This window comes from Pan paniscus, chromosome 10, assembly GCF_029289425.2.
Source record: "Pan paniscus chromosome 10, NHGRI_mPanPan1-v2.0_pri, whole genome shotgun sequence".
NCBI classification, from domain to species: Eukaryota; Metazoa; Chordata; class Mammalia; order Primates; family Hominidae; genus Pan; species Pan paniscus.
Window position 1 is genome coordinate 141,778,227 of NC_073259.2, and position 19,295 is coordinate 141,797,521.

The following is a 19,295-nucleotide window of genomic DNA, read 5'->3' on the forward strand; positions in this document are numbered from 1 at the left end:
TCAGATTACTCAGGTTCCACCCGTCTCTGCGCCGCGCCGCCGGGGACGTGTCTCTGCGCCTGCACCGCGCCACCCCCGCGCTCCCCGCCCGGCGGCGTGCGACTGTGCGCCTGCAACACGCCCCGCCACCGTCAGCTCAGCGACGTGCGTCTCTGCGCCTGCGCCTGCGCCGCGCCTCACTCCCGCTCGCCCAGCGACCTCTCCCCTCCGGGGACGCGCCCGCGTGCCTCTATGCCCTGCGCCGCGTTTCCCCAACAGCGCCGCGCCGCCCCTCTCTGCGCCTGCGCGGGCCCGCCGCGCCGCCCCGCCCCTCTCTGCGCCTGCGCGGGCCCGCCGCGCCGCCCCGCCCCTCTCTGCGCCTGCGCCGGCCCGCCGCGCCGCCCCTCTCTGCGCCTGCGCCGGCCCGCCGCCCCGCCCCTCTCTGCGACTGCGCCGGCCCGCCGCGCCGCCCCTCTCTGCGCCTGCGCCGGCCCGCCGCGCCGCCCCTCTCTGCGCCTGCGCGGGCGCGCCGCGCCGCCCCTCTCTGCGCCTGCGCGGGCGCGCCGCGCCGCCCCTCTCTGCCCCTGCGCGGGCCCGCCGCGCCGCCCCTCTCTGCCCCTGCGCGGGCCCGCCGCGCCGCCCCTCTCTGCGCCTGCGCCGGCGCGCCACGCCTCTTTGCGAGGGCGCATTTGCGTTCTCCTCAGCACAGACCCGGAGAGCATCGCCAGGGCGGAGCTGCGTTCTCCTCTGCACAGACTTCGGGAGTACTGCGAAGGCGGAGCAGAGTTCTTCTCAGGTCAGACGCGGGTGGGCGGAGGGCACTGCGAGGGTGGAGCTGTGTTCTGCTCAGCAGAGACCTGGGGGGCACCGTAAAGGCGGAGCAGCATTCTCAGCAGAGATGTTGGTGGCACTGCCTGGCTTTGGGACAACTTGGGGCCGCATGGACGGTGAATAAAATCTTTCACGGTCGCAGCCCTGAATAATCAAGGTCAGAGACCAGTTAGAACGGTTCAGTGTGGAAAACGGGAAATCAAAAGCCTCTCTCAATCCTGCGCACCGAGATTCTCCCGAGGCGGGGGGCTGCATTGCTGGTTCCAACTGCAGCGTCGGAACACAAATGTAGCATTCCTAATGCACACATGACACCCAAAATTACATGAGTAATATGGTTAGGGTTAGGGTTAGATTACAATTTCTAACCTGTTTTATTTTGTTTTTTTTTGAGACAGGGTCTCCCTCTGTTGTCCAAGGCTGGAGTGTAGTAGCGCTATCGCAGCTGACTGCAGCCTCAACCTTCCAGGCTGAAGCGATCCTCCTACCTCAACCTCCCACGTGGCTGAGACTACAGGTGCTTGCCACTATGCCCAACTAATATTTGGAATTTTCGTATACGTGGATTCCAGAGGGGTGACAGCGAACCGTGAGTAAGCATGGATTTTGGTATATGCAGAGATGGGGGGCTGGAACTGATTCTGTATACTGAGGGACGACGACTGTATATGTTTTTACAATTACGCTGTAGGATACATACTGTTGCATAGCCTTGAAAATAATAATTTTTAATTGAGTGGAATAATAATAATATTGCTAAAAGTAGCAGCTGGCCAGGTGTGGTGGCTCACACTGGTAATCGCAACACTTTGGGAGGCTGAGGCAGGAGGATGGCTTGAGGCCAAGAGTTTGCGATAGGCCTTGGAAACGCAGGGGGAGTCACCATCCCTACAGAAAAACACATGAATTAGCCTAGTGTGGTGGCATGTTCCTGTAGTCCCAGCTACTTGGGAGGCTGAGGTGGGAGGATCACTTGAGCCCAGGGAGGCTGAGACTGCAGTGAGTCATGATCAGGCCTCTGCACTCCAGCCTGGGTGACAGAGTGAGACCCTGTCTCAAAACAACAAAAAAGTAGCCGCTAACATCAACTGACCTTTTACCAGGTGCCTACTGATACCATAGTTTAATTTCTTAGAACTGTTTCTTATTTCACTTACCAACTCTGTCTTCAGTTACTCCCAGATTTTTACTGTGTGTGTACAGATGATCTTTTGTTTGGATTGAATTGTCTCCCCAGAAGTAAGATTACTGTGAGTCATGGTGAATGGACATTCTCATTACCCTTGATGTAAATCGACAGGGTTTTGGGTGCCTCCCAGCTATAATCTTAGCACTTTGGGAGGCCAAGAGAGGAGGATTGCTTGAGGCCAAGAGTTGGAGGAGGCAGTATGGCAGTATGGTGAGACCCTGTCTCCATTATTTTAAAAAATTGACAGGCTTTACCCGGGAAGGCTTATACACAATTTAAACACCCCTCATAGTATAAGAAAGTGCCCATTTCACTGCACCTTTGCCAGCACAGGGTATTATAATTTAGTAAGTCATTTTTTGTTTGATTATTTTAAATAGACAAAAGACCTCATGTTACTCTACTTGTCACATTTCAACATCTTTCCTCAGCTTATTGGCTCTATTTCTTTTCTGTCTGTAAATGGTTGTTGTTGTTTTGTTCTTTGAGACAGGGTCTTGCTCTGTCACCAGGCTGGACTGTAGTGGCATAATCATGCCTCACTGCAGCCTTGACCTCCCAGGCTCAAACTTCCGCATTCCGAGTAGCTGGGACTACAAGTGTGCACCACCACTCCCAGGTAACTTTTTTCTTCTTTTGGATAGAGACAGGGTCTCACTGTGTTGTCCAGACCGGTCTCTAGCTCCTGGCCTTAAGCAATCCTCCTGCATTAGCTTCTCAAATGGCTGGAATTTCAGGCATGAGCCACCATGCCTGGCCTGGGCTAGTCCCATATTCTCTAGAGTTCTCTTTACTTTGTGCTAGCCAATCTCTCATTATGCTGTTCACCTGTTATAATGAATAATTCTCCATATTAAATTTTACCACTTTAAACTTTTGAGTGGTTTATGCTTCCTGATTGGACTCTGACTAATATGTTAGGAAGGGTCCCAGGAGGTAAACCCACACAGATGGGATTTGGGCATAGGTTTGGTTTCCCAGGGGGCAGTGCTGAGCTCTTTGCCAGTGGGAAATGGGATGCTGGTGATTTCCAGTAGGTGACCTCACAGTGACTCAAGCTACCTCTTACTGTTGATTGTGATGAAATGCCAGCTGAGGCACATGCCTTGGGAGCTAAGTGGTTGCTGCCCTTGACCACTGTGAAGACTGTTTTGGGAAGGGTCGCTTTGGATGCACTTGAGCAGGGGTCCCCAACCCCTGAGCCATGGAGCCGTAGGGAGCCACACAGCAGGAGGTGAGTGGTGTCGAGTGAGGGAGTGAGGGAAGCTTCGTCTGTATTTACAGCCACTCCCCTTTGCTCACATTCCCGCCTGAGCTCCGCCTTCTCAGATGAGCAGCAGCATTAGATTCTCATAGGAGAACGCACCCTGTTGTGAACCGTGCATGTGAGGGATCTAGGTTGCGCTGTCCTTATGAGAATCTAATACCTATTGATCTGTCACTTTCTCCCATCACGCTCAGGTGGGACCATCCAGTTTCAGGAAAACAAGCTTAACACGCCCACTGATTTGACATTATGGTGAGTTCTATAATTATTTTATTATATATTGGATGTATAATAAATATATATAATTATATATATTAATATGTTAAATATATTAATATATTAAATATATTATTATATATTGTAATAATGGAAATAAAGTCCCTAATAAATGTAAATGTGCTTAAATCTTTTGGCCCAGCTCCTACCTCCCGGCAGCCTCTCCAGGCCCAGAACTTTCTCCAGTCAGCCTCTACAGACCAAGCTCATGACTCACAATGGCCTATTTAGGCCCATACCCTACGTCACGGCAGTCTCCGCAGATGAGGCTACTGCCTCACAACAGCCTCCACAGGCACAGCTCCATCGGATATTGGATATATCCAATATCCACAGCCCACAGCTTCCTCAAGCCAAGCTCCCCAGGCCCAGGTCAGGCCTCACGGTGGCCTCTCCAGGATGAGCTCCTGCCCTCCGATGGCACCTGCAGGCCCCAAATGGTCTCCGGTCGGTGGGCTCCTCCACGCCAAGCTTGGGCCTCCCGGCGACCTCTGCAGGCCCAAGTTGTCCTGAAGTTGGCATCTCCCGGCCGTGCCTCCCAGCAAGTAAGCAAGCTCTTTTGGCTCAACTCCGGCCCAGCTCCCAACCGCCTTTGTGGGCCCCGAACTTTCTCCAGCCAAGTTCTTCGGGCCTAATTCCTGCCGCCCGGTGGCCTGTACGGGCCCAGCAATGGTTGGAGAACAGCCTATGCAGGTCCCCGCTCTTGCCTCCCAGGGGCCTCTCCAGGCCCAGCTCTTGACCCCACGGCGGCCTCTCAGGGCCAACTCCCTGCCTGCCTCCAAGCAGCCCGCGTGCGGCCCAGCTCCTCCCTCACGGTGGCCTGTTGATGCCCATGCCTCTGGCACCCTGCCCAGAGGCATGAGCCCCTGCCTCACACCGGCCCCTCCCACGCTGAGAGAGGTCAGCGTGAGCCCTTGCCTCACACCGGCCCCTCCCACACTGAGAGAGGTCAGAGTGAGCCCCATGCCTCACACCGGCCCCTCCCACGCTGAGAGAGGTCAGCGTGAGCCCCTTGCCTCACACCGGCCCCTCCCACGCTGAGAGAGGTCAGAGTGAGCCCTTGCCTCACACCGGCCCCTCCCATGCTGAGAGAGGTCAGAGTGAGCCCTTGCCTCACACCGGCCCCTCCCACGCTGAGAGAGGTCAGAGTGAGCCCTTGCCTCACACCGGCCCCTCCCACGCTGAGAGAGGTCAGCGTTAGCCCCTTGCCTCACACCGGCCCCTCCCACGCTGAGAGAGGTCGTGAGCCCTTGCCTCACACCGGCCCCTCCCATGCTGAGAGAGGTCAGAGTGAGCCCCTTGCCTCACACCGGCCCCTCCCACGCTGAGAGACGTCAGCCTGAGCTCTTGCCTCACACCGGCCCCTCCCACGCTGAGAGAGGTCAGCGTGAGCCCTTGCCTCACACCGGCCCCTCCCACGCTGAGAGAAGTCAGAGTGAGCCCCATGCCTCACACCGGCCCCTCCCACGCTGAGAGAGGTCAGCGTGAGCCCTTGCCTCACACCGGCCCCTCCCACGCTGAGAGAGGTCAGCGTCAGCCCTTGCCTCACACCGGCCCCTCCCACACCGAGAGAGGTCAGAGTGAGCCCCATGCCTCACACCGGCCCCTCCCACGCTGAGAGAGGTCAGAGTGAGCCCCATGCCTCACACCGCCCCCTCCCACGGTGAGAGAGGTCAGCGTGAGCCCTTGCCTCACACCGGCCCCTCCCACGCTGAGAGAGGTCAGAGTGAGCTCCATGCCTCACACCGGCCCCTCCCACGCTGAGAGAGGTCAGCGTGAGCCCTTGCCTCACACCGGCCCCTCCCACGCTGAGAGAGGTCAGCGTGAGCCCCTTGCCTCACACCGTCCCCTCCCTCGCTGACAGAGGTCAGCCTGAGCCCCTTGCCTCACACCGGCCCCTCCCTCGCTGACAGAGGTCAGCCTGAGCCCCTTGCCTCACACCGGCCCCTCCCTCGCTGACAGAGGTCAGCCTGAGCCCCTTGCCTCACACCGGCCCCTCCCACGCTGAGAGAGGTCGTGAGCCCTTGCCTCACACCGGCCCCTCCCATGCTGAGAGAGGTCAGCGTGAGCCCTTGCCTCACACCGGCCCCTCCCACGCTGAGAGAAGTCAGAGTGAGCCCCATGCCTCACACCGGCCCCTCCCACGCTGAGAGAGGTCAGCGTGAGCCCTTGCCTCACACCGGCCCCTCCCACGCTGAGAGAGGTCAGCGTGAGCCCTTGCCTCACACCGGCCCCTCCCACGCTGAGAGAGGTCAGCATGAGCCCCGTGCCTCGCACCGTCCCCTCCCTCGCTGACAGAGGTCAGCGTGAGCCCCTTGCCTCACACCGGCCCCTCCCTCGCTGACAGAGGTCAGCCTGAGCCCCTTGCGTCACACCGGCCCCTCCCACGCTGAGAGAGGTCAGCGTGAGCCCTTGCCTCACACCGGCCCCTCCCACGCTGAGAGAAGTCAGAGTGAGCCCCATGCCTCACACCGGCCCCTCCCACGCTGAGAGAGGTCAGCGTGAGCCCTTGCCTCACACCGGCCCCTCCCACGCTGAGAGAGGTCAGCGTGAGCCCTTGCCTCACACCGGCCCCTCCCACGCTGAGAGAGGTCAGCGTGAGCCCCTTGCCTCACACCGGCCCCTCCCACGCTGAGAGAGGTCAGCGTGAGCCCCTTGCCTCACACCGGCCCCTCCCACGCTGAGAGAGGTCAGCGTGAGCCCCATGCCTCACACCGGCCCCTCCCACGCTGAGAGAGGTCAGCGTGAGCCCCTTGCCTCACACCGGCCCCTCCCACGCTGAGAGAGGTCAGAGTGAGCCCTTGCCTCACACCGGCCCCTCCCATGCTGAGAGAGGTCAGAGTGAGCCCTTGCCTCACACCGGCCCCTCCCACGCTGAGAGAGGTCAGCGTGAGCGCTTGCCTCACACCGGCCCCTCCCATGTTGAGAGAGGTCAGCGTGAGCCCCTTACCTCACACCGGCCCCTCCCACGCTGAGAGAGGTCGTGAGCCCTTGCCTAACACTGGCCCCTCCCATGCTGAGAGAGGTCAGAGTGAGCCCCTTGCCTCACACCGGCCCCTCCCACGCTGAGAGACGTAGGCCTGAGCCCTTGCCTCACACCGGCCCCTCCCACGCTGAGAGAGGTCAGCGTGAGCCCCTTGCCTCACACCGGCCCCTCCCACGCTGATAGAGGTCAGCGTGAGCCCTTGCCTCACACCGGCCCCTCCCACGCTGAGAGAAGTCAGAGTGAGCCCCATGCGTCACACCGGCCCCTCCCACGCTGAGAGAGGTCAGCGTGAGCCCTTGCCTCACACCGGCCCCTCCCACGCTGAGAGAGGTCACAGTGAGCCCCATGCCTCACACTGGCCCCTCCCACGCTGAGAGAGGTCAGAGTGAGCCCCATGCCTCATACCGCCCCCTCCCACGGTGAGAGAGGTCAGCGTGAGCCCTTGCCTGACACCGGCCCCTCCCACGCTGAGAGAGGTCAGAGTGAGCCCCATGCCTCACACCGGCCCCTCCCACGCTGAGAGAGGTCAGCGTGAGCCCTTGCCTCACACCGGCCCCTCCCACGCTGAGAGAGGTCAGCGTGAGCCCTTGCCTCACACCGGCCCCTCCCACGCTGAGAGAGGTCAGAGTGAGCCCCATGCCTCACACCGGCCCCTCCCACGCTGAGAGAGGTCAGAGTGAGCCCCATGCCTCACACCGCCCCCTCCCACGGTGAGAGAGGTCAGCGTGAGCCCTTGCCTCACACCGGCCCCTCCCACGCTGAGAGAGGTCAGAGTGAGCCCCATGCCTCACACCGGCCCCTCCCACGCTGAGAGAGTTCAGCGTGAGCCCCTTGCCTCGCACCGTCCCCTCCCTCGCTGACAGAGGTCAGCCTGAGCCCCTTGCCTCACACCGGCCCCTCCCACGCTGAGAGAGGTGAGCGTGAGCCCTTGCCTCACACCGGCCCCTCCCACGCTGAGAGAGGTCAGCGTGAGCCCCTTGCCTCACACCGGCCCCTCCCACGCTGAGAGAGGTCAGCGTGAGCCCTTGCCTCACACCGGCCCCTCCCACGCTGAGAGAGGTCAGCGTGAGCCCCTTGCCTCACACCGGCCCCTCCCACGCTGAGAGAGGTCAGCGTGAGCCCCTTGCCTCACACCGGCCCCTCCCACGCTGAGAGAGGTCAGCGTGAGCCCTTGCCTCACGCTGGCCCCTCCCATGCTGAGAGAGGTCAGCGCGAGCCCCTTGCCTCACACCGGCCCCTCCCACGCTGAGAGAGGTCAGAGTGAGCCCTTGCCTCACACCGGCCCCTCCCACGCTGAGAGAGGTCAGCGTGAGCCCCTTGCCTCACACCGGCCCCTCCCACGCTGAGAGAGGTCAGTGTGAGCCCTTGCCTCACACCGGCCCCTCCCACGCTGAGAGAGGTCAGCGTGAGCCCCTGCCTCAACAGGCCACCGTGAGGGAGGAGCAGGGTCGCACGTGGGCTGCTGGGAGGCAGGCAGGGACTTGGGCCTGGGAGGTCGCGGTGGGGCGAGAGCTGGGCCTGGAAACACCCCTCTGAGGCAACAGTGGGGCCTACAGACTCTGTTCTCCAGCCGGAGCTGGGACTGTTCAGGTACTGGGAGGCGGGATGTGGGTCTGAAGAGCTTGGTTGCCGAAACTTCGGTGTCTACAAACGCAGGCGGGAGCTGAGCCAAAAAAGCTTGTTTCCTGGGAGGTGGGAGATGCAGCCAAGAGAAACAGCTGTGCCTGCAGAGGCCGCCATGTGGGAGGCTGAGGCCGGGCCTCCTCAAATCGGCCTCTCCAGAGCCACTTGTAGCCTCCCGGCGTCCTCTCCGGGCCCAGCTCTTCCTCCTGGCTGTGTCTCCAGGCCTGACTCTGGCCTCCCAACAACGTCTTTGGACTCAGCTCCTGCCCAGCTCCCAGCGGCCCTGGTAGGCCCACCACTTCCCGAAGCCAAGCTCCCCAGGCCCAGCTCAGGCCTCACGGTGGCCTCTCCAGGCTCAGCTCCTGCCCTCCGATGGCAAGGTCGGTGGGCTCCTCTAGGCCCAGCTTGGGCCTCCCGGCGGCCTCTGCAGGCCCAAATCGTCCTGAAGTCGGCCTCTCCAGGCCCAGCTCCGGCCTCCCGGCGGCCTCTGCAGGCCCAAGTCGTCGTCAAGTCGGCCTGGAATTGGGCCTGGAAGAGCAGCAAGTCGGCCTTCCCGGGCCCAGCTCCGTCCTCTCGGCGGCCTCTCCAGGTGCAAAACTTCCTCGAGTCAGCCTCTCCAGGCCCAGCTCCTCCTGCCTCCCAGTGGCCTCTTTCAGCCCAGACCAGCTCATGGCTCTTGGCGGCCTTCCCAGGCCCCGCTTTTGACTTTTGGTGGCCTCTTCAGGCCCAGAACTTGACCTCCAGTGGGCCTTTGCAGGCCTGGCCTCCTGCCTCTCAAAGGTCTGCATGGGCCTGGACTCACAGCGGACTCACAGCGGACTCTCCATGCCCAGCTAGCCCTTGCCTCATTGCGGCCTCCCGAGTCCAAAGCTCCTGCCTCTCGGCCGCTTCGGCAGGCCCAGCTCCCGCCTGCCAGCGGCCTCTTTAGGCCCAGCTCATTCGTCACAACGGCCTTCCCAGGCCCCGTTTTTCCCTTCCGGCAGCCTCTTGGCCTCTAATTTGTTTATCTTTTGTGTATAAATCCCAAAATATTGAATTTTGGAATATTTCCACCATTATGTAAATATTTTGGTAGGTGATTTATTTGGGGTGAGTTTCTGCACCAAGCCCGAATTTTTTATTTTATTTTACTGATTATTTGGTGTTAAACAGGTTTAATGACGGTCATGGCAACTTTTTGGCACAATGAAAAATATCGCCCATGATCAACGTGTTCTGTTCTGGGGAAGGGGGCAAAGGCAGGGTGAATCACTTTCTTAAAAAGTATAGCTCAAGTTGGGAGTGCAGAGGGAATGGGGAGAAAACCCTCCCGCTGCCTGTGTCGAAGTGCAGGAGCCCCCACCCCCATACTCACCTGAGTCCAGCCCCCCTCTGCCCCCCGGGTGGCTCAGCCCAGCTCCTGCTTAGGAGAGCCTTAGTGTTGAGAGGGACCCTGATGACTGAGGAGCCTGGTAGCTCCAGGTCGCCCACACTTTCAGGTCTCTTGCCCCAGAAGGTGGCAGGATCCATTGGGAGGAAACAGTCGCCTTGGAAGGCGTCCGTGGGTCCCCATCCCCAGGGGTAGGGGCCATAGGGGGCCCGCTCTGCTGCCTTGACCATACTCCTGGGCTTTGAAGGATCCTGGGCCCAGTAAGAAGGAGGTGGGTGCCAAGGTTGAGGAGGAAGCATCCGAGTATGTGTAGGGGGAGGACAGGGTGGGAGCATAGACTTTGCCAAAAGCTGCAGGTGGATCGGGGGACCCTGGGGGCTCAGGATCCAGCAAGGGGCAGCAGGAGTAAAGGAGGAAGGAATGACAGGTGCAAGTACCTTCCCACCAAAGCCCTTGTTGCCCTCTGGCTCCTCCCCAGAGTTGTCCCCACTCTCAAGTCAGTCACCCACTCCTTGAACTTGAGATCAGTGTCAGTGGTGCTAAAGCCATCATCAGCCATGACATCATCACCCCCTCCTCCTCATGGATGACCGTGTGCTCCTCGTCACTCGCCATGTCCTCACTGGCCATCTGCTGGGAATGAGCATCTCAAGTGGGCAGCAGCAGGGCTGCCCACTGGTCACCTCCCTCACCAGGGGCTGCAAAGTGGCCTGGAGCTCCATACTGAGTAGAAGGCTTTGGGCCAGAGTATGATGCAGTGCCAGACACCACCTGTGTCAGTTCCTGTAGTGCCTGACGGTCTATTTCCTTGCCGTCCAGGCTGTGTACCCCCCTGTGGGAGAAGGCTTGGGCCAGGCTGAGCCAGGTTCCCTGACTGTGTGCAGCCGTTCTGCCCCACAGAAGCTGCTCCTTGGTATCCGAGCTCTGGAGCGTTTAGGTTGCAACTGACAGGAGTTCAGAGGACACCCCAGGGGCAGTGGCAGTGCCCGTCTCTGATATGCTCCGCTCCCACGAGCCCTTGTTACACTCCTGCTAGCCCCTGGCTTGTGGGCTTGGCCTCTGAGCTGGACTTCTTTCGGTCCTTGTTGCAAGTGGGCCACCTTCACCTGGAAGGCCAGGTCGTGGTATTTCTGCGTCTCATTGGGCCCCAGGGTGTACCACCACTCGCTCAGCATCTGGCTGACGGTCCGGATATCCTGGTTGGAGTGACCCTGGTGCGCCCCGCCAGGGCCTGGTGCCGCTTGCTGAAGATCATGACCGCCACTCATGGGCCACCGGATGTGGTCCTTGTCCCATTTGTTGGGGCTGCGTCCATCCTTCTCAGAAGATGAGTCCTGTTCCTTGCGCAGGGCACTGAGGGACTGGGCCTGACATCATCTGAGTGGTAGAGGCAACTGGGTGTCAGGAGACATGATGGAGAGGAAAGCATCATCATGGTCATTCTCTGTCTCACTGTCCAGCAGGGACTCCCCTGAGGGGCCCAGGGCTCCTCCTCCATGGTGGGAGGTGAGCTTTTACCAGGTTCCACCACCCCCAAAGTGTGTGGGGTTGCGGGCCCTGGGCTTTCAGGGCAGGTGGCTCCAGGGGGCCGCCCAGGGTCAACACTCCCTGTCCCACCTGGTGGATGCTCATGAGCAACAGCTGCCAACTTGGCAGGTTGTTTTCTCTGGTTGGAGGCCACTGAGTGACTGGCAGGTTGCTGGGCCTCGTGTGGCTGCAGGGAGGGGTGAGGAAGGGGATGGAGTACCAGGGGAACATGGCCACAGAGTGACCTTCCACATTCCTCCACACGAACATGCTGACGCCACGGGAGGCCTCACTGAACGCAGGCCTGGGGGCCGAGTACTTGGTCCGGGCGGGGGGTTCCTGGCAGGGGCTCACACCTCGCCCCCTCCTCAGCCAAGGTGGCTTGGGCCCAGAGAAGGGGGGGTTGGAGAGGAGCAGAAGGCCAGGCCTCAAGTTTTGTTTTTTTTGTTTGTTTTTTTGTTTTTGAAATGTAGTTTGACTCTTGTCACCCAGGCTGGAGTGCAGTGGCACGATCTCAGTGGCCTTCATACCTGGCTAATTTTTTGTATTTTTACTGGAGGTGGGGTTTTGCCATGTTGGCCAGGCTGGTCTTGACCTCCCGACCTCAGGTGATCCACCCACCTCAGCCTCCCAAAATGGGATTACAGGCATGAGCCACTGCTCCCAACTTCATTCATTTTTACTTGAAAAACTCCGTTAAGTATTTTTTTAAGGTAGACCTAGTGGTCCTGAATGCCCTCAGTTTTGTTTGTCGAGGAAGCACGTTATTTGTTTTTTCTTTCTGAAGGACAGCTTTGTCAGACATAGTATTAGTTGCTGGCAGTTTTTTTTCTTTCAGCACTTTGAATGTAGTATTCGATTCTGTCCTGACCTGCAAAGTTTCTTTAACTTTTGACTATTTGATTATATTGTGACTTGGTGAGTATCTATTTGGTTTGAACCTCTTTAGGAATCTTTAAGCTTCATGGATTTAGATGTCTAAATCTTTCCCATGATTTAGGCAGTTTTCAGCCATTCTTTAAATAAACTTTCTTCTCCTTTCTCTACTTTCCTTCCCAAACTCCCATAAACTGACAATGGTTTGCCTAATGGTGTCTTGTTGGCTTTCTTTTCTCTGTCTTTTTTTCCTTTTCTTTTCTTTTTTTTTGAGACAGAGTCATGCTCTGTCACCCAGGCTGGAGTGCAATGTGTGGTCTAGGCTCACTAGGGTTAGGGTTAGGGTTAGGGTCAGGGTTAGGGTCAGGGTCAGGGTCAGGGTCAGGGTCTGGGTCAGGGTCAGGGTCAGGGTCAGGGTCAGGGTCAGGGTCAGGGTTTAGGGTCAGGGTTTAGGGTCAGGGTTAGGGTCAGGGTCAGGGTCAGGGTCAGGGTTTAGGGTCAGGGTTTAGGGTCAGGGTCAGGGTCAGGGTCAGGGTCAGGGTCAGGGTTTAGGGTCAGGGTCGGGGTCGGGGTCGGGGTCGGGTGAGGGTGAGGGTGAGGGTGAGGGTTAGGGTTAGGGTTAGGGTTAGGGTCAGGGTCAGGGTCAGGGTCAGGGTCAGGGTCAGACCTCATGTTACTTTACTTGTCACATTTCAACATCTTTCCTTAGCTTATTAGCTCTATCTCTTTTCTGTCTGTAAATGGTTGTTGTTGTTGTTGTTTTGTTCTTTGAGACAGGGTCTTGCTCTGTCACCAGGCTGGACTGTAGCGGCATAATCATGCCTCGCTGCAGCCTTGACCTCCCAGGCTCAAACTTCAGCATTCCGAGTAGCTGGGACTACAAGTGTGCACCACCACTCCCAGCTAACTTTTTTCTTTTTTTTTTGGATAGAGACAGGGTCTCACTGTGTTGTCCAGACCGGTCTCTAGCTCCTGGCCTTAAGCAATCTTCCTGCATTAGCTTCTCAAATGGCTGGAATTTCAGGCATGAGCCACCATGCCTGGCCTGGGCTAGTCCCATATTCTCTAGAGTTCTCTTTACTTTGTGCTAGCCAATCTCTCATTGTGCTGTTCACCTGTTATAATGAATAATTCTCCGTATTAAATTTTACCACTTTAAACTTTTGAGTGGTTTATGCTTCCTGATTGGACTCTGACTAATATGTTAGGAAGGGTCCCAGGAGGTAAACCCACACAGATGGGATTTGGGCATAGGTTTGGTTTCCCAGGGGGCAGTGCTGAGCTCTTTGCCAGTGGGAAATGGGATGCTGGTGATTTCCAGTAGGTGACCTCACAGTGACTCAAGCTACCACTTACTGTTGATTGTGACAAAATGCCAGCTGAGGCACATGCCTTGGGAGCTAAGTGGTTTCTGCCCTTGACCACTGTGAAGACTGTTTTGGGAAGGGTCGCTTTGGATGCACTTGAGCAGGGGTCCCCAACCCCTGAGCCATGGAGTCGTAAGGAGCCACACAGCAGGAGGTGAGTGGTGTCGAGTGAGGGAGGGAGGGAAGCTTCGTCTGTATTTACAGCCACTCTCTTTTGCTCACATTCCCGCCTGAGCTCCGCCTTCTCAGATGAGCAGCAGCATTAGATTCTCATAGGAGAACGCACCCTGCTGTGAACCGTGCATGTGAGGGATCTAGGTTGCGCTGTCCTTATGAGAATCTAATACCTATTGATCTGTCACTTTCTCCCATCACGCTCAGGTGGGACCATCCAGTTTCAGGAAAACAAGCTTAACACGCCCACTGATTTGACATTATGGTGAGTTCTATAATTATTTTATTATATATTACAGTGTAATAATGGAAATAAAGTGCCTAATAAATGTAAATGTGCTTACATCTTTTGGCCCAGCTCCTACCTCCCGGCAGCCTCTCCAGGCCCAGAACTTTCTCCAGTCAGTCTCTACAGACCAAGCTCATGACTCACCATGGCCTATTTAGGCCCATACCCTACATCACGGCAGTCTCCGCAGATGAGGCTACTGCCTCACAACAGCCTCCACAGGCACAGCTCCATCGTTACAATGGCCTCTTTAGACCCAGCTCCTGCCTCCCAGCCTTCTCTCCAGGCCCTGAACTTTCTCCGTAAGTTGAGGTAGCTGGGACTGTAGGTATACATGATGATACTTGGGTAATTTTTAAATTGTTTTGTAGACATGGGGTCTCACTTTGTTGGCCAGGCTGGTTTCAAACTAATGGCCTCAAGTGACCCTTCCACCCCTGCCTCCCATCCTCGAGGTATTTGCCACCACAAGGAGCACTTGTTCAATTTTCTAAAAAAGAAATTTCTAAAGTAAGGCTGTGGGATGATGGCAGGAAGATAAAAGAAAAACAGAAGCATAAGTTAAAATGACTTATTCACACATATTCTTTTGACAGCAAGAAGAACTTTTAGTATATACATTCCTTACAAACAAACAAAAGGCAGGTAAACAATGTTGTATAGGAACTTCAACACACACTGTACAGTATTCCCACTTTGCTGACGTAAGTTATGGAAATTTCGTAGTTTACTTGAGTGTCGCTACCAGTATTTTGCTTCTCTGATGATTTTTATCAACTTCCTCATCTGTTAACTTCTCTCCAAGGTATGTCATGTCACGACATACTGCCGCTGCACGAACATGGCCAGTGTCTTCCTATTCAACATGTAGAATGCTTTCCTAATTTCTGTTTTTACTCTCTGTCTTTGTGTTCTGCATTTTCCTTACTTTTATTGTCAGAAACTCCAGAAAGTCAATCGTACTAATTTATCACGATTTGCTTTATTAATTTATACTTTGCTTATATGGAATTTTGCCCAGCAGACCTCATTACAGTTTCTAACCTGTTTTATTTATTTATTTTTTTTCTGAGACAGGGTCTCCCTCTGTTGTCCAAGGCTGGAGTGTAGTAGCGCTATCGCAGCTGACCGCAGCCTCAACCTTCCAGGCTGAAGCGATCCTCCCACCTCAACCTCCCACGTGGCTGAGACTACAGGTGCTTGCCACTATGCCCAACTAATATTTGGAATTTTCGTATACGTGGATTCCAGAGGGGTGACAGCGAACCGTGAGTAAGCATGGATTTTGGTATATGCAGAGATGGGGGGCTGGAACTGATTCTGTATACTGAGGGACGACGACTGTATATGTTTTTACAATTACGCTGTAGGATACATACTGTTGCATAGCCTTGAAAATAATAATTTTTAATTGAGTGGAATAATAATAATATTGCTAAAAGTAGCAGCTGGCCAGGTGTGGTGGCTCACACTGGTAATCGCAACACTTTGGGAGGCTGAGGCAGGAGGATGGCTTGAGGCCAAGAGTTTGCGATAGGCCTTGGAAACGCAGGGGGAGTCACCATCCCTACAGAAAAACACATGAATTAGCCTAGTGTGGTGGCATGTTCCTGTAGTCCCAGCTACTTGGGAGGCTGAGGTGGGAGGATCACTTGAGCCCAGGGAGGCTGAGACTGCAGTGAGTCATGATCAGGCCTCTGCACTCCAGCCTGGGTGACAGAGTGAGACCCTGTCTCAAAACAACAAAAAAGTAGCCGCTAACATCAACTGACCTTTTACCAGGTGCCTACTGATACCATAGTTTAATTTCTTAGAACTGTTTCTTATTTCACTTACCAACTCTGTCTTCAGTTACTCCCAGATTTTTACTGTGTGTGTACAGATGATCTTTTGTTTGGATTGAATTGTCTCCCCAGAAGTAAGATTACTGTGAGTCATGGTGAATGGACATTCTCATTACCCTTGATGTAAATCGACAGGGTTTTGGGTGCCTCCCAGCTATAATCTTAGCACTTTGGGAGGCCAAGAGAGGAGGATTGCTTGAGGCCAAGAGTTGGAGGAGGCAGTATGGCAGTATGGTGAGACCCTGTCTCCATTATTTTAAAAAATTGACAGGCTTTACCCGGGAAGGCTTATACACAATTTAAACACCCCTCATAGTATAAGAAAGTGCCCATTTCACTGCACCTTTGCCAGCACAGGGTATTATAATTTAGTAAGTCATTTTTTGTTTGATTATTTTAAATAGACAAAAGACCTCATGTTACTCTACTTGTCACATTTCAACATCTTTCCTCAGCTTATTGGCTCTATTTCTTTTCTGTCTGTAAATGGTTGTTGTTGTTTTGTTCTTTGAGACAGGGTCTTGCTCTGTCACCAGGCTGGACTGTAGTGGCATAATCATGCCTCACTGCAGCCTTGACCTCCCAGGCTCAAACTTCCGCATTCCGAGTAGCTGGGACTACAAGTGTGCACCACCACTCCCAGGTAACTTTTTTCTTCTTTTGGATAGAGACAGGGTCTCACTGTGTTGTCCAGACCGGTCTCTAGCTCCTGGCCTTAAGCAATCCTCCTGCATTAGCTTCTCAAATGGCTGGAATTTCAGGCATGAGCCACCATGCCTGGCCTGGGCTAGTCCCATATTCTCTAGAGTTCTCTTTACTTTGTGCTAGCCAATCTCTCATTATGCTGTTCACCTGTTATAATGAATAATTCTCCATATTAAATTTTACCACTTTAAACTTTTGAGTGGTTTATGCTTCCTGATTGGACTCTGACTAATATGTTAGGAAGGGTCCCAGGAGGTAAACCCACACAGATGGGATTTGGGCATAGGTTTGGTTTCCCAGGGGGCAGTGCTGAGCTCTTTGCCAGTGGGAAATGGGATGCTGGTGATTTCCAGTAGGTGACCTCACAGTGACTCAAGCTACCTCTTACTGTTGATTGTGATGAAATGCCAGCTGAGGCACATGCCTTGGGAGCTAAGTGGTTGCTGCCCTTGACCACTGTGAAGACTGTTTTGGGAAGGGTCGCTTTGGATGCACTTGAGCAGGGGTCCCCAACCCCTGAGCCATGGAGCCGTAGGGAGCCACACAGCAGGAGGTGAGTGGTGTCGAGTGAGGGAGTGAGGGAAGCTTCGTCTGTATTTACAGCCACTCCCCTTTGCTCACATTCCCGCCTGAGCTCTGCCTTCTCAGATGAGCAGCAGCATTAGATTCTCATAGGAGAACGCACCCTGTTGTGAACCGTGCATGTGAGGGATCTAGGTTGCGCTGTCCTTATGAGAATCTAATACCTATTGATCTGTCACTTTCTCCCATCACGCTCAGGTGGGACCATCCAGTTTCAGGAAAACAAGCTTAACACGCCCACTGATTTGACATTATGGTGAGTTCTATAATTATTTTATTATATATTGGATGTATAATAAATATATATAATTATATATATTAATATGTTAAATATATTAATATATTAAATATATTATTATATATTGTAATAATGGAAATAAAGTCCCTAATAAATGTAAATGTGCTTAAATCTTTTGGCCCAGCTCCTACCTCCCGGCAGCCTCTCCAGGCCCAGAACTTTCTCCAGTCAGCCTCTACAGACCAAGCTCATGACTCACAATGGCCTATTTAGGCCCATACCCTACGTCACGGCAGTCTCCGCAGATGAGGCTACTGCCTCACAACAGCCTCCACAGGCACAGCTCCATCGGATATTGGATATATCCAATATCCACAGCCCACAGCTTCCTCAAGCCAAGCTCCCCAGGCCCAGGTCAGGCCTCACGGTGGCCTCTCCAGGATGAGCTCCTGCCCTCCGATGGCACCTGCAGGCCCCAAATGGTCTCCGGTCGGTGGGCTCCTCCACGCCAAGCTTGGGCCTCCCGGCGACCTCTGCAGGCCCAAGTTGTCCTGAAGTTGGCATCTCCCGGCCGTGCCTCCCAGCAAGTAAGCAAGCTCTTTTGGCTCAACTCCGGCCCAGCTCCCAACCGCCTTTGTGGGCCCCGAACTTTCTCCAGCCAAGTTCTTCGGGCCTAATTCCTGCCGCCCGGTGGCCTGTACGGGCCCAGCAATGGTTGGAGAACAGCCTATGCAGGTCCCCGCTCTTGCCTCCCAGGGGCCTCTCCAGGCCCAGCTCTTGACCCCACGGCGGCCTCTCAGGGCCAACTCCCTGCCTGCCTCCCAGCAGCCGGCGTGCGGCCCAGCTCCTCCCTCACGGTGGCCTGTTGATGCCCATGCCTCTGGCACCCTGCCCAGAGGCATGAGCCCCTGCCTCACACCGGCCCCTCCCACGCTGAGAGAGGTCAGCGTGAGCCCTTGCCTCACACCGGCCCCTCCCACACTGAGAGAGGTCAGAGTGAGCCCCATGCCTCACACCGGCCCCTCCCACGCTGAGAGAGGTCAGCGTGAGCCCCTTGCCTCACACCGGCCCCTCCCACGCTGAGAGAGGTCAGAGTGAGCCCTTGCCTCACACCGGCCCCTCCCATGCTGAGAGAGGTCAGAGTGAGCCCTTGCCTCACACCAGCCCCTCCCACGCTGAGAGAGGTCAGCGTTAGCCCCTTGCCTCACACCGGCCCCTCCCACGCTGAGAGAGGTCGTGAGCCCTTGCCTCACACCGGCCCCTCCCATGCTGAGAGAGGTCAGAGTGAGCCCCTTGCCTCACACCGGCCCCTCCCATGCTGAGAGACGTCAGCCTGAGCCCTTGCCTCACACCGGCCCCTCCCACGCTGAGAGAGGTCAGCGTTAGCCCCTTGCCTCACACCGGCCCCTCCCACGCTGAGAGAGGTCGTGAGCCCTTGCCTCACACCGGCCCCTCCCATGCTGAGAGAGGTCAGCGTGAGCCCTTGCCTCACACCGGCCCCTCCCACGCTGAGAGAAGTCAGAGTGAGCCCCATGCCTCACACCGGCCCCTCCCACGCTGAGAGAGGTCAGCGTGAGCCCTTGCCTCACACCGGCCCCTCCCACGCTGAGAGAGGTCAGCGTGAGCCCTTGCCTCACACCGGCCCCTCCCACGCTGAGAGAGGTCAGCATGAGCCCCGTGCCTCGCACCGTCCCCTCCCTCGCTGACAGAGGTCAGCGTGAGCCCCTTGCCTCACACCGGCCCCTCCCTCGCTGACAGAGGTCAGCCTGAGCCCCTTGCGTCACACCGGCCCCTCCCACGCTGAGAGAGGTCAGCGTGAGCCCTTGCCTCACACCGGCCCCTCCCACGCTGAGAGAGGTCAGCGTGAGCCCTTGCCTCACACCGGCCCCTCCCACGCTGAGAGAGGTCAGCGTGAGCCCTTTGCCTCACACCGGCCCCTCCCACGCTGAGAGAGGTCAGCGTGAGCCCTTGCCTCACACCGGCCCCTCCCACGCTGAGAGAGGTCAGCGTGAGCCCTTGCCTCACACCGTCCCCTCCCTCGCTGACAGAGGTCAGCGTGAGCCCCTTGCCTCACACCGGCCCCTCCCTCGCTGACAGAGGTCAGCCTGAGCCCCTTGCCTCACACCGGCCCCTCCCACACTGAGAGAGGTCAGAGTGAGCCCCATGCCTCACA

The 19,295-nt window shown here is 56.3% G+C and overlaps 1 protein-coding gene, 1 long non-coding RNA gene and 1 pseudogene across 3 annotated transcripts; all 3 read left to right on the plus strand.

Annotated features, from left to right (window-relative positions):
* The first annotated feature begins 593 nt into the window (after positions 1-593).
* LOC129393574 (putative uncharacterized protein FLJ46235) lies at positions 594-4,919 on the plus strand (annotated as a pseudogene).
* Positions 4,920-7,993: 3,074 nt separating this feature from the next.
* On the plus strand, positions 7,994-9,356 carry LOC117978124 (putative uncharacterized protein FLJ44672). Its single transcript, XM_055096487.2, has one exon. The coding sequence runs from the start codon at positions 8,228-8,230 to the stop codon at positions 9,077-9,079; it is 852 nt and encodes a 283-aa protein (XP_054952462.1). The 5' UTR covers positions 7,994-8,227; the 3' UTR covers positions 9,080-9,356.
* A 322-nt stretch (positions 9,357-9,678) lies between these two features.
* Positions 9,679-17,486, plus strand: LOC129393575 (uncharacterized). Of its 2 annotated transcripts, XR_010108877.1 has the most exons (5): positions 9,679-13,729; positions 13,823-14,055; positions 14,831-16,240; positions 17,083-17,140; positions 17,307-17,486. It is a non-coding gene; the product is annotated as an uncharacterized LOC129393575 (long non-coding RNA). The 2 variants fall into 2 exon arrangements; XR_010108876.1 differs by lacking the exons at positions 9,679-13,729; positions 13,823-14,055 and having other exon boundaries at positions 14,074-16,240.
* The last annotated feature ends 1,809 nt before the right edge of the window (positions 17,487-19,295 follow it).

Excerpts from the sequence above, each read along its gene's own strand:
- LOC117978124 (XM_055096487.2), top strand. The coding sequence starts at position 8,228 with ATGCAGCCAAGAGAAACAGCTGTGCCTGCAGAGGCCGCCATGTGGGAG.